The sequence below is a fragment of the Bactrocera neohumeralis genome, chromosome 5, assembly GCF_024586455.1.
Source record: "Bactrocera neohumeralis isolate Rockhampton chromosome 5, APGP_CSIRO_Bneo_wtdbg2-racon-allhic-juicebox.fasta_v2, whole genome shotgun sequence".
NCBI lineage: Eukaryota > Metazoa > Arthropoda > Insecta > Diptera > Tephritidae > Bactrocera > Bactrocera neohumeralis.
In genome coordinates this window covers 25,219,736-25,232,625 of record NC_065922.1, presented here as the reverse complement: position 1 = coordinate 25,232,625, position 12,890 = coordinate 25,219,736, and the positions used below count along the sequence as shown (strand labels likewise).

General features: G+C 34.9%; 1 protein-coding gene across 5 annotated transcripts in view; it reads left to right on the top strand.

Moving 5' to 3' along the window:
* Positions 1–12,890, top strand: part of LOC126758730 (protein vav-like) — a 202,783-nt gene that overhangs the window by 119,110 nt on the left and 70,783 nt on the right. The window contains exon 3 of one of the 5 annotated variants that reach the window (XM_050473103.1): positions 4,920–4,991. The exons of the other annotated variants lie outside the window; for them this stretch is intronic. Within the exon in view, the coding sequence (XP_050329060.1) occupies positions 4,920–4,991 (72 nt within the window). The remainder of the gene's footprint in view (positions 1–4,919; positions 4,992–12,890) is intronic. 5 annotated transcript variants of the gene reach the window in all.

Here is a 12,890-nt window from a genome sequence, read left to right as displayed (position 1 = left end):
CTTTGCGCTTCATGAAGTATTAAGACATATGTACAAAAGTACAAAGAAGGCGTACAATTTCCCAAGTGCGCGCGCTACTTTCCCCCTTTGATCCATTGTCGACATGTGTGCCACACAGAGAATTGTGATACTTTTGCAATAGCGGCAAACAATGCAAGTTGAAGTCATAATTCTAGAGAAGCTTTTACAGGTTTGAGTTGTGTGCTATTATGTTTTCTTGTTCTTGTTTTTTTGTATTTTGACTCACATGTCAAAATGTAGTACATACTATATATAGTTATATATGTATATTGTAAGTAGTAAGTATAAGTAAAGATTTTATTAATTTCCTTAGACGAAACTAAAAACCTGAGTACAGTATTGTATTACTTAAATTTCTACATTTTTTAATTGTGTGTTGCGATAATCGATTTTATGGTATATCGATATTGTTCGATAACCCGTATCATTATCGATAATTGTGTTATCGATAAAATATATATTATAATAATTGTCACATATTATATGTCTTTAGCGTGATCTTCCTTATTCGATATTGGCTAATAACTCGTAAAATTATCGATAAACATATTATCGATAAAATTTTAAGTTTTAATCATATTTCATATACGTATTTCATTTGATTTTCTTTATCTCGCGCATCGAATTTAATTTCGATAAAATTGTATCAGCAACCTCGTCTTACGTTTTACACACATTCTCATTGAGAATCGTCTCCAATTCATCGTTTTCGAAGGTTTTAGGCCTTTCTGCACGCATACGGTCGTTAATATCGATATCGCCGACCGAAATCGAATCATTCACGACACTTTCCGCATATGAAAATTATAAGGCAACGTTTTTTGTTTCAAATATCTGGAGTAAGTTTATTATGTTTTCATATATCAAGATTGATCACCACTAACTGCTGGAACAATCTATTGAGAAACAGTGGGAACTTAGTTGCACACCTAACATATTGTTTAAACTGTTTTTCAAACCTTTGTAACATATTTAGAATGGTTATTGACGCACATACTGCGATCTAGGCCATATCAGTCTCTCTTAAGTTTGCCGTGACCTATGTATGTATATTGATACAATAAGCATGAATTTTTCTCTGGTGACGTTAATTATTTGTTTCAATCTTTTGAGGTTATGTCCTTCCAGGAACAATTTAGCTGGGTGCAACTTAGATTTTTACTGTCATTGCGTATCTCTCTCTCTTCTCCTTCTGGAATGATTCTGTTATGGTTTACAGCATAATTACAGTTATGTATATATATTTTTTGGTTATTTGGTTGAAAATTAACCTTTTAAGAGGGTGATAAGAAATGAGAATTCTAAAACAAACATAATTTCTGATAAGTTGTTAGAGTCACTAGCTTTGACAGATTGGCTCAACAATATCAAACATTCAATTACTGGAACCAGGTACCCTAAATGAGATGAATGGACATATTGAAATTTCGCAACTTTTATATATGGTCTGAAATACTTCTTGACTTCATATTATTCTACTTGAAATCTAGCTTTAATGTGACTAACATTCACCTAGTGATTTTAACTAGCTGAGCGTACAAAAAATTTGCTTTGAAAAATACTCGAGAAAAATCATAACTTTGAATAAAGGTGGAATTTCTTTGGATTCAAGGTATGACTTTTTTCTACTCTAGTTTTGCTTCTTGGAATATTATAGGCTCTCTCATATATCAGTTCCTGATCTAAAAATATGCCAGCAATATTTGATAGTCGAAATAAGAAAATCTTATCGTCCATTAGTTGGAGATATTGAACCTTTTAGACATTCGAATATATCGTAATTGTGATTTCGAGTTGTTTTGGAAAAATACAAAAATTGTTTAATTTTTCATTCAGTACTTTTCAAGTGAGAGACAAGGGAACTTGTTTTTTAAACTGTCTAGAGGCTTGAGCGCCTGATATACCATAGCGGAATGTATTCCAACGCGAGGCAATGATATTCAAGAAATACTTGTATATTAAGGAAAAATTTTAGTTTGCAAAAATACTTTTGCCGCCATTGTAGATTTAGATTTTAACCTAAGAACACAAAATTGTTGAACAGCCGTCGTTTTCGACTAATTGAATTGGTAGAATGCGAAATATCTAAATAAATAAATATTTCTCGCCATATTTTGCTTTTCAAAAATAACTCCTTAAAGAATTTTTTAAAAGTTAAGTATTTTTGAAGTTATAGTTGTTTCAGAGTCCTAGCAACCAGACAAAACTTTAACGTCTTTTTCGAAACTACTTGTTCTAAGTATGCGGTCGTCATTATATTCCAAGTTCTAGTCAGTACATTTTCTTGAAATTTGGCACAAATATTTTCTAAATATCCCTCTATCGGATAAACAAAGAAAAATTCGAGAAGTTTATGAAAATAGTGAAAATATTTACCTTTATTTTTGAGTAGCCACCATTTTATGAAAACATTAGGGAAATCATGAAATTTATTTTATATATTCTTCAAATATGAATAAACAATTTAAAAAAAAAGATTTTAAAAATGGTTGGTAAAAATATCAATTGCTTTTTGTTTGAAACAATTGATAAAAAATGCTTGACATTCTGACCTCTAACCCAGTGAGTGTGTCACTAGCTCTTGTTGGGTTGTTAGATCAATAGCAGTAGCTATATAAACTAAAATATAAATGTTTTTATTTAAGTGGGTTATTCTTCGGTAGACAATGTAACCATTTTCAATATATTTCTGCAATGAAAGGGATTTTTTAAAACCCAATATACTATGCAGGGTAAAAATCTTGAAGAACTTTTCAATTTGTTTAAGAGAAATGGATATTATTTTCCAAAATGTCAAGCAACGGATATAGTTGTCATTTGTATCATACATACATCCAATATATATGTATATATATATACCCATACGAACCGATTTTTATCACCAGAAATAAGTTATTTGTCCACTCATTTTTCGCATTTATTTACCTTCTTATGTATATATGTATGTATGTATGTGCTATCGTTTAAGCTGTTAATAGAAACGTGATACATCTATCAACGTCCACAAGCAATAACAAACAATCTTTCACATACAAAACCAAAAATAACAACAAAATAGTATAAAAATAACAACAAATAAATACAAGTAAGAATAGAAGTGAGTTGACAAAGTGATCAGTGAACTAAAAAATGGTTAATAAAAATGGGTGGCGATATAGTGAGCACAAAACACATGTGTGTATATATAATTGTATTGGCAGCAACAACAAAAACCAGCAAACCATGTGCACAAGCAGCAACAAGCCAAAACCGAAGCGCCGCCAATGTGTGTCAAATGAACGCGGAAATGGGGTCAAATGTAAAAATATCGACGGTAGCCAACAAATAACGCCAACAGCAGCAGCAACAACAATAGCTACAACAACATACAAACAAACAACAAGTTCTTTTCTAACACTATTTTCTACAGTTACACCGCCAAGCTGCGCATCACTTGACCATATTGTTGTTGTTGTAGTGCCTATACATGTGTGTGTGTTTTGAGCCATGTGTTTGTTTTTGCGGTGCTTGAAGCACCTCTACTTGTACTGTAAATGTTGGTGGTTGGCTGGCGGCTTCCGTATGTGCATCAAGTGGAAGTTCAACGTTGCTAGCGGCAATTTGCAGCACTCAAACGGCTGACAAAGAACGTGACCATACACTTCACTTTGCTTCGTACATACATATGTATATAGCAGATGTATATACGTATGTATGCATATTATAAGTCGATACTGCAACAGTGCGCTAGCGACACTCATACATAGTACATATTTGTATGCCTGTTTATCGCTGATCACTTGTCTTTGGCAATGACTGTGCAGAGCTTGGAGAATTGCATTCGCGTCGCTAAGACGAAGACGCTTCTTGGTCTGTTAACTACTGGTGGGTTTTCCGTCTTACAAAAAAAGTTAACTTCGGCTGCACCGAAGCTTTTATAAACGAGTTTTCCATGCAAGGACTTGACTTTGCTCGTTCAGTTTGTATGGCAGCTATGTGCTATATTGGTCCTTTCTAAACAATTTCTTCGGAGATTATACTATTGCTTTGGACAATTATGCATGCCAAATTTCGAGAAGATAGCTTTTCAAATAAAAAAGTTTTCCATACAAAAACTAGATTTTGATCATTCAGTTTATATGGCAGCTATGTGCTATATTGGTCCTTTCTAAACAATTTCTTCGGAGATTATACTATTGCTTTGGACAATTATGCATGCCAAATTTCGAGAAGATAGCTTTTCAAATAAAAAAGTTTTCCATACAAGAACTAGATTTTGATCGTTCAGTTTGTATGGCAGCTATATGTTTTATTGATTCTATCTGAACAATTTATTTGGAGATTACACTGTTGCTTTGGAGAATTATGCATGCCAAATTTCGTGAAGATAACCTGTCAAATAAAGAAGTTTTCCATACAAGAACTAGATTTTGATCATTCAGTTTGTATGGCAGCTATGTGCTATAGTGGTCCGATATCCGTAGTTCCGACAAATGAGCAGCTTATTGGGGAGAAAAGAACGTGTATATAATTTCAGAGCGATATCTCAAAAACGGACGGACTCGTTCGCGTATATGAAGACGGATAGGCAGATGAAAATGGCTTCGTTTTAGGCTCAGCTCGTTACACTTATCATTTATCGTTTTGGATGGCCTCCGACGTTGCTTCTGACCGTTACAAAACTTTATATACCCTGTTCAGGTTATAAACATACATTTACATACATATGTATGTATTCATAGGTTCATATCATATCTTCCATAACATTTGTTTTTGTACCCTGTCCTGCGTCCTTAGTGCCATATTGTGATTTCGTCTCGGGTGAAAAATATTATAATTTTTTCAAATAACGGCAAACTACTAACACATTCTTTTGCAAATTCTCTTTTCCTTCCACTTTCTTTCATCGCTTCGCGCAGCCCTTTCGTAATGCGTGGAAAATCCGCAAAGACATTTTCTTGCTCAACAAATATTACTTAGATGTAATTTTGGTAAGTCCATTTTGATAACTGTTCTTCTAAATAATTAAGCTTGTGAAGCTACTTATAAGCTGCACACTTTAATTACAAGAGTCTAACCGCTTTAATGCGCTTGTGAAACTCGTTCATCAACTGGAAAAAGCGTTTGAGCGTTTGAAAGCTGCGTAGCAACTTATTGTTGTTATTATTGTTGTGCTTTGTTTTTGTTTTTTTTTTTTTTATTGCGGCAAACAATGCGTGCTCAGAGTAGTAGATTCTACGTAGATAAAAGCGTCTCGCCTTTTGTGTCGGATTTTATGGTTCACGCTCGTATTATCTGCCGCTGTTAGCACCTTGAGTGGCAACTTAATTTGCTAATTTCATAGTCTGCTGGCTTAAAGTGTTTCGCTGCCCTCGCCGCTTCGCTACTAAATCACTTCTGGTTTGACGTTCGAAATTTAGGTTTACTTGGGAAATTCGATACTGTTGTGGCGCGCAAGTGTTTAAAAGAAGTTTTTGTTGCATTAACGGTTGTTTGCAGCCGAGTTATTTTTAGCGTTTTGTTTAAAAAGAAAAACATTGTAGCACTTATTGTGGATCAAAGTATAAAGTACTATGTTGCCAGCCGTTAATAATCCAAAAATATTATTATAAATATTATCTAGGCAGAGTTGCAATTTTAAGGAGCTTATTAGGCGACCGCCTAAGAAAAGGTGTATCAACATAGTAGAGTGCATAATTTTTGAGGATTTTAATTTTGAAATATTTTTTGAGTTACAAGCTGCAGTGATTCGTGCCTTTCTGCGGATCAAACCTACTAAAAATCTCTACTAGAAGATATTGTCCGCGAATAAATCAAAAATTGAAAAATCACAAAATGGCGGTATTTAAAACAAGAAGTTAAATTCTATCCACCATTTTGGTTTTTTTGATCTGCCAAAATTTGAATTTTCTTCAAAGATATTTTTATTCGCGGAAAATATTATCTAGTAGATATTTTTTGTACATTTCAACCACGTTTTTGGCTTGCAAGAACTTGATTTTTCTTATAAAAATGAACTGCTGAAGCTAATTGAACTGAGAGGCTACACTTTAAAAGGCTGTAACTCGAAAACTCTTTAAGATATCAATTTAAAGTTTCAGTATCTCATTCTTAAAGATATAATCTATCGGATTTTAGGCGCAATTGCCTATATGGGGCAGTGAGCTTCTTTACGGATGGGTCAAAGCTTGGAGGGAATGTTGGTGGAGAGGTTTACTGTCAGGAGCCCTCTATAAACTCCAGCTTCAGACTTCCTGACTATTGCAGTGTTTTCCAAGCAAACGTTGAGACCATTAAGGGCCTAACCTCGCCATCAATGGCATCCAGTGTCTTTATGATAAGAATGGTATGGGTACCAGGTACCAGGCCACAGCGGAATCCCAGGAAAGCTGATGAGTTAGCAAGGAAAGCCACCCTAGAACCGCTATTAGTAGAATTGGGATGGGTTGGTGCTGCCGCTGACCCACCATAGGTACATGCGTTGTCGCAAAAGCCTTTCTTATTGTTTCCATTAAGTATAGAGTCTGCTAAGTTTCGGATCATTGTCTTCTTGCAGTGTCCAGTCATGCTTATTTTTGCCGTAAAGCAACTAACTTGAAGGGTCCATTGAATTTTTTATACAATCTTATTATTCTAACGGTGTTTAGGTTTTCTGCGATGCACCTCAAACCCCCAAATCCATGATTAAAGAAGCAGTCGTATAAATGCAGCTTTTGGCGGTGCTTAAAACTTCTTTAAACAAATACAGCAATACAAAAATTGACTCAGCTGGTAATATTACATTGCTTCAATCACGAATATCGACAAAAATAATGAGCATCACATTGATTTTTGAGCGACTGTGACGTGGTTTTTTTTTTTTGGTTTTGGGCTCGGCTTTCCCTCCATTCCGATGATTGTTGACTTGTTTGCATGTCAAACTCATAAATCTATGTCCCATCGGCAGTTATAATGCTCTCCAAGAATGTGGGATCGGAATTTGCACGATCGAACATATCCAAAGAGACCTATTTACGGAATTATTTTTGAAAAAAAAAAAATCAGCTTTATCGGGACGAGTCGGGCAAGAACGCGAACGGACTGGCTCTCTTGCCATCTCTCTAACACTTTTGTGACGATTTTCAAGCACCGTATCCTTCTCTTCTTTAATATTTTCATATTGAAAAGGCCGAAGGTCGTCCAGAACGAGGCATGTCTTCAACGATCTCTCGACCGTCTTTGAAGGTTTTGTACCAATAGTAGGCTTGTGTTTCTAATAAAACTGAATCACCATAAGCCTTTTCCAACATTCGCAACGACTCCGCACACGAAATTTGGTTAGAAATACGAAATTTGAGACAAATTCTTTGTTCGATATTTTTATGCATTGTAAAAATCCCAACGCATTACTGAGGACTAACGACTTAAGCAGCTGCTGTAAACAAACTAGTTGACAGATCACGCTCAAATTTCAAATAGTAATCAAAGACAGTCCTACCAACTTAGCAAACAACATTTTTTGAAATATTATATGTGAATTTAATTACAATTTCCGGGTGCTTTTTTGTCAAAAGGTACATATCGATAGAATTTTTAGATATTTTTACATAAATATCGATAAATTTACCGCAGTGCTATATAGACATGTGTTCTTGAATCGATTTTCATTATAAATATTTTTATATTTTGATAAAAAAAAAAATGAACTACAAAAAATTTCAAAACCGTAAAAATAATCAAATTTATTTAAAACCTAGATGATAACTTTTAAAGACACTGATATCAATTTACAACGATCGCATTGAGTATAGTGCTCAATAGTGTTATGTAATCTGTTTTATTTTCAAACAAATATCACAAATACATTTCAAAGCGGTCATTCACCCATCAAGCTGACCACGCTAACGATTTAATGCTCAACATGTAAATTTATTAGACAGTTTCGTTAACGTTGAGACGTTAAATAACAGTGATTTAGTTTTTGTTTTCGGCTAGCGCGCCAAATGTCATGTTCACATGCACATAAATTTCGTACAAATTAACACGACACAAGAGCTCCCAAAGCCAATGCACGAAACACAAGAGAGAACAGCAACAACAACCACTAATATTAATGCGATTACGCGTCGTGGCTGTGGAAAAACATAAAATTTTCATATTCGAACAAATTACCCGACAAATTGGAGTGGCAGCGAATTTGAATGCAACGCTGCAGCGCCCACCTATCGCCACAGAAATAGGCAAATAAGCAAATATTCATAATTCAATGAAATAATAGGCAGCTTTGATGTCTGATTCAATACTATTTTACGTCTGTATTCATTGATGCACGCAATGCGCATGCGCAGCTGCTTTGTGCTCGTATGGCTGACTGCTAGAGCCGGTGGCCGGAGGGCTGTTGCTGCAGCGAAATTACTTAAGCAAATGTTTTGTAATGGACGCATGTATCTTTCTGTTGTAGAAGCACACTACAGAGGCTTCGGCAAATCATGCGTGGAATTGTGATCGAAGAGAGATAGAGGTGGATCGTGGAGGACAGAGGAGCGCCTTAACCATTTCTAGTGATGGGTGGGTGGCTTGCTGCTACGCCCACATAAGTCACCTTTACCACTATGGTAATATGCGGCAACGCAGCTGCAATCTCATTCAAGCGCGACAATTATGCAATCACAGCTTGCGTTTTTATTTCTCCTCCTCACCGCTCCCACTTCTCTGTCTGGTAGACATGTAGCGTGGCACATTTCAGTTGGAATGGCCACAGCGTGTGGTGTTGCACATCTTAGGGGCTCTTGCGGCTCTAATTACAAGAAAATTTATCAGTCGCCAATAACATACAGCTCCAGCGTTGCTTTGGCAACATTTTCATGCTTCAAGCGGTCAGCTCGTATTCGTAAATTTATACGAAAATATGCAACAAATTGTTTCTTTTTCATCTCAATTTCGAAAGCGCCAATTTATTGGCAGTTTGACTGTTTTTTTTGCGAATCGACAAGATTTGTTGCCTATCGGCGAGTGGCAACTTGTTGCAGCAGCACTTAGTTCGCATTAGCTACCGATTTCTTTCGAAGATTTTTCCCTATCTGTTGCGTGGCAGAGCTGTCTTCTTCCAATAAGTGAAACGTTGCCAAATGAGAAATAATTTTCGTTCGTTTGCAATTCACTTCAAAACTCTCAATTTCCATTTGCTCGTAAAATTGTCGGAAAAGTGGAGTTAAACCAGTTGCTACTGTGCTCGGCGTTGTATTTCAACGTGTTTATGTTATGTTGTTACGTTCAAGGCAAATTAATGCACAATTAAGGTAATTAAGGCATTATTTATCGTAATCGGTTTTACATTGAGCTGCGCTTTCGGTTGCGAAAATGCTAATTTCATGATTTTTGCTTAGTTAACGAAGATCTTCTCTGTGTTAAATACAATTTTGTATGTGATATTTATATTTCCCATTGTGAGTACATCGAAATCCAAAGCCTTTAACAGTATTATGCAATTAATAGATATCTAAAAATTAGCTAGTATATTATTTTTTGGAGAGTCAGTTATCCTCTAAGCCTTTTACTTGAAATATATCATCTTATTCAAGTAGGAAAATGGAAGGAAAACCCATGTTGGTTCAGTTATGTGAAAACATAATTAAATATATTTTATATATACTAAGGTCTAGTAAAAATTTTTTATTATTACTTTTTTTATATATTAAAGGTTTAGGATAGTTATACTGATCCTATATAGGTCAAATATGAACTGAAGTTAATTTCAGATTACCACTCTCAAAGAAACCCTAGTCCTTGTCCGAATAGTTAAACTGGAAGTGTAGATATTCTCAACCTTCACTTGAGGTAATTTTTCTTCAGCAAAATCAGTTGTAATCACTTTGTGGCAGATCCGCATTATAACGTGGACGTGTAAAAACCTCTCATTCAAGCTCTTTGAGCTTCTGGCAAGACACTATCGTTGTGTGTGGCTTTATTCTGATTGAGCATAATAATCCTATTGTCCAAAGCTGGCCACTTCTGGGCAATTACTGCCTTCCGACGGCCCAAGTCGGAACTAAGAGTTTGGAATTAGGGCAGTAGCTCATAGTAGTTGATTCTCTCTCAATCCCACCGAATACATAGCAAATTCTTTCTGACTGGCTTGGCCACCGTTTGCGACGACTCACCGCGCCACATGATCATTCATCATTTCCGCACATGATCGTTTTCGCTTGTATTCGAGATAGAGACTACCAAAGCCATTTATTAGAAAAATTAATGAATTTGTTTTTACTAAACCTTATATAGTACTTGATTCCCTTTATTAAGTAAGTAATAGTTCGGTTTTTAGAGCTCTAACGATTTACTAAACTATCTTCTAAAGGGTGATACATTTCGAGGTTCCCTACTTTTTTAAAGAAAAAAAAACAGAAACTTAAAATTTAATGGAAAATGTTTATTACCATTCGAAAGAATATTCTTTGGCATATATTTTTTGAGGATTATCTATTTATTTATTGACCGCGGCTACGTCTTAGATAGTTCATTCGTTGAGTCCAATTTTCGATGACATTTCGATTGGTAACTGGCGAATGAACCGCGTGAATCGAAGCGGGATTGTCCACATTGACTTCAGATTTTACGTATCCCCACAGGAAAAAGTTTAACGGTGTGATATCAGACGATCTTGGTGGCCAATCGACCGGCCCAAAATGTGAAAATTATCTATTCACCGAAGTGTTCTCTCAAAATAAAGTGGCGCCGTAGTTTTGAAATCAAATGTCGCCAAGATGAGATTGATCGATTATTTATTTATTGACCGCGGCTACGTCTTAGATAGTTCATTCGTTTGAGTCCAATTTTCGATGATATTTCGATTGGTAACTGGCTAGATGAACCGGGTGAATCGAAGCTGGGATTGTCCACATTGGACGTATTCCTTGGCTCCATAAGAAGGTTTTTACGTATCCCCACAGGATAAAAGTTTAACGTGTGATATCACATAATCTTGGTGGCCAATAGACCGGCCCAAAATGTGAAATTACCTGCTCACCGAAGTGTTCTCTCAATAAATCCATTGATTGATGCGTTGTGTGGGAAGTGGCGTGGTATTTTTGAAACTAAATGTCGCCAAGATCACGAGCCATTGACGATTACATTCTCACCGGGATTATTTTTGATGATTCCACCAGTCCATGGTTTTTTTTTTGATGAAATGGCAGCTCTTGAATCTTCATGTTGCTCTTCATTGTCATTCTATACGTCAGTCCGAGTTGCTGCGAACGGCGCCTAACTCTCTATTTGCTATAAAATTTCACTAAGAAAATTTAGGCTCTCACACATTAGTACCAACAACAGGGCTCTGGTCGACCAGAACTTCATATTAATTAGTTGTCCATCTCACCTTTGCTCACAATGATGTGCTTTTGTTCTTAAAAAAACATTCACCGAAGTTTGGAAATTTAAAAAATACCTAAGTTGGGTCAAAAGTATTCTAAAGTTTGGTATAATTATATTACATATATAATATAGTATATGGAAACTAAATCAATCGTCTGTTAATTTTGTCTTTTTTCCATACTTCTACAAATACCTCTTTGTTTCTATTGCCCTTCAAAAAAAAAAATAGTTCCTGTTACCTGCAATCAAAATAAACCTTAATTGTGCAGCCTTGAAACTGGCTCACTTTGGTAATTTAAAACATATACCATATACTATACCATACATATGATAATTAACATTCTTAGTACCATAATCTCAATATTGACTATATTCAAGCCACCTGAGTAATGAAGTAAATAAGATAGATGACTACAACTACCCAAGTTGTTTGCAATTTACACCTGAAGAGACATTCAATACATTTCTGTATATTTATTTCCTTATACTCTCAATAATTATCTGCTTGCAGCGTAAATATTACGCTTTATAATATTCATTATCTTTTTAGCAAAGCGCATATAAACTTGTAATATAATTCCTTTTACTTACATATGATTGATAACACCTGGAAAACCGGTATTGAAAATGAGTTAAGCCCATTGCAAGTTTGTATATTAAGAATGTTTAATTATCACGTGTTTAAGTAGATTTCTCAATTAATTAAATTATTTATGCAGATTTGAATTCAAAGCCTTGAGTAATGATTTTTTTTCTAATAAATATGTCACAGTGCGTTCAAGTAAGGCCACAAACTCGAATTTATTGGGGCAACTTAGTATCATATTTTGAAAATAAATTTCCTTCACCTTTAAAAAGAACCTAGTAAAATCTTAAATGGATATCTTAAAAAGTTTTTGAGTTACAGTCTTCTAAAAGAAACCCGCTCAGTTGATTCCGCTTTTTTTAAACACGGTTTTCTCATATTCCGTTTCTCAAATTGTCTGTAGTTGTAACTCAAAAACAAATTATTATTTTTTGCATACTTTTCTCGATACAAGGCCGAGAATTATAATTTTGGGCCAAAAATTATTTCTTTCACGGTCAAAATTCAAATATTTTAACGTTTTTAAAAATCATTATAGGCAATATACATTATTAAATATTTATATTTTTTGTTCTCAATGAGGGAGAAATTGTTAAAGTTTCGTATATAATTTTATGTAAATATATATAAACATTTTAAAAGGTTTCTTCGCCAAAAATCATGTAAAGAATGATTCATTTCGAAGTTCCCTACTTTTTTGAAGAAAAAATACCTAAACTGCAAATTTAATGGGGAACTTTTATTATCATTCGAAAGAACATTCTCTGGCATTTATTTTTTTAAGATTATCTCTGTCATATGTTGGCCGCGGCTATGTCTCAGATGGTCCATTCGTTGAGTTCAATTTTCGACGACTTGTTCGAGCATTCGACTGATGGTAACTGGCGAATAACATGCGTGATGTATTGCTCCAAACCTGAATCGAACCGGGCTTTCCCCACAGAAAAAAAGT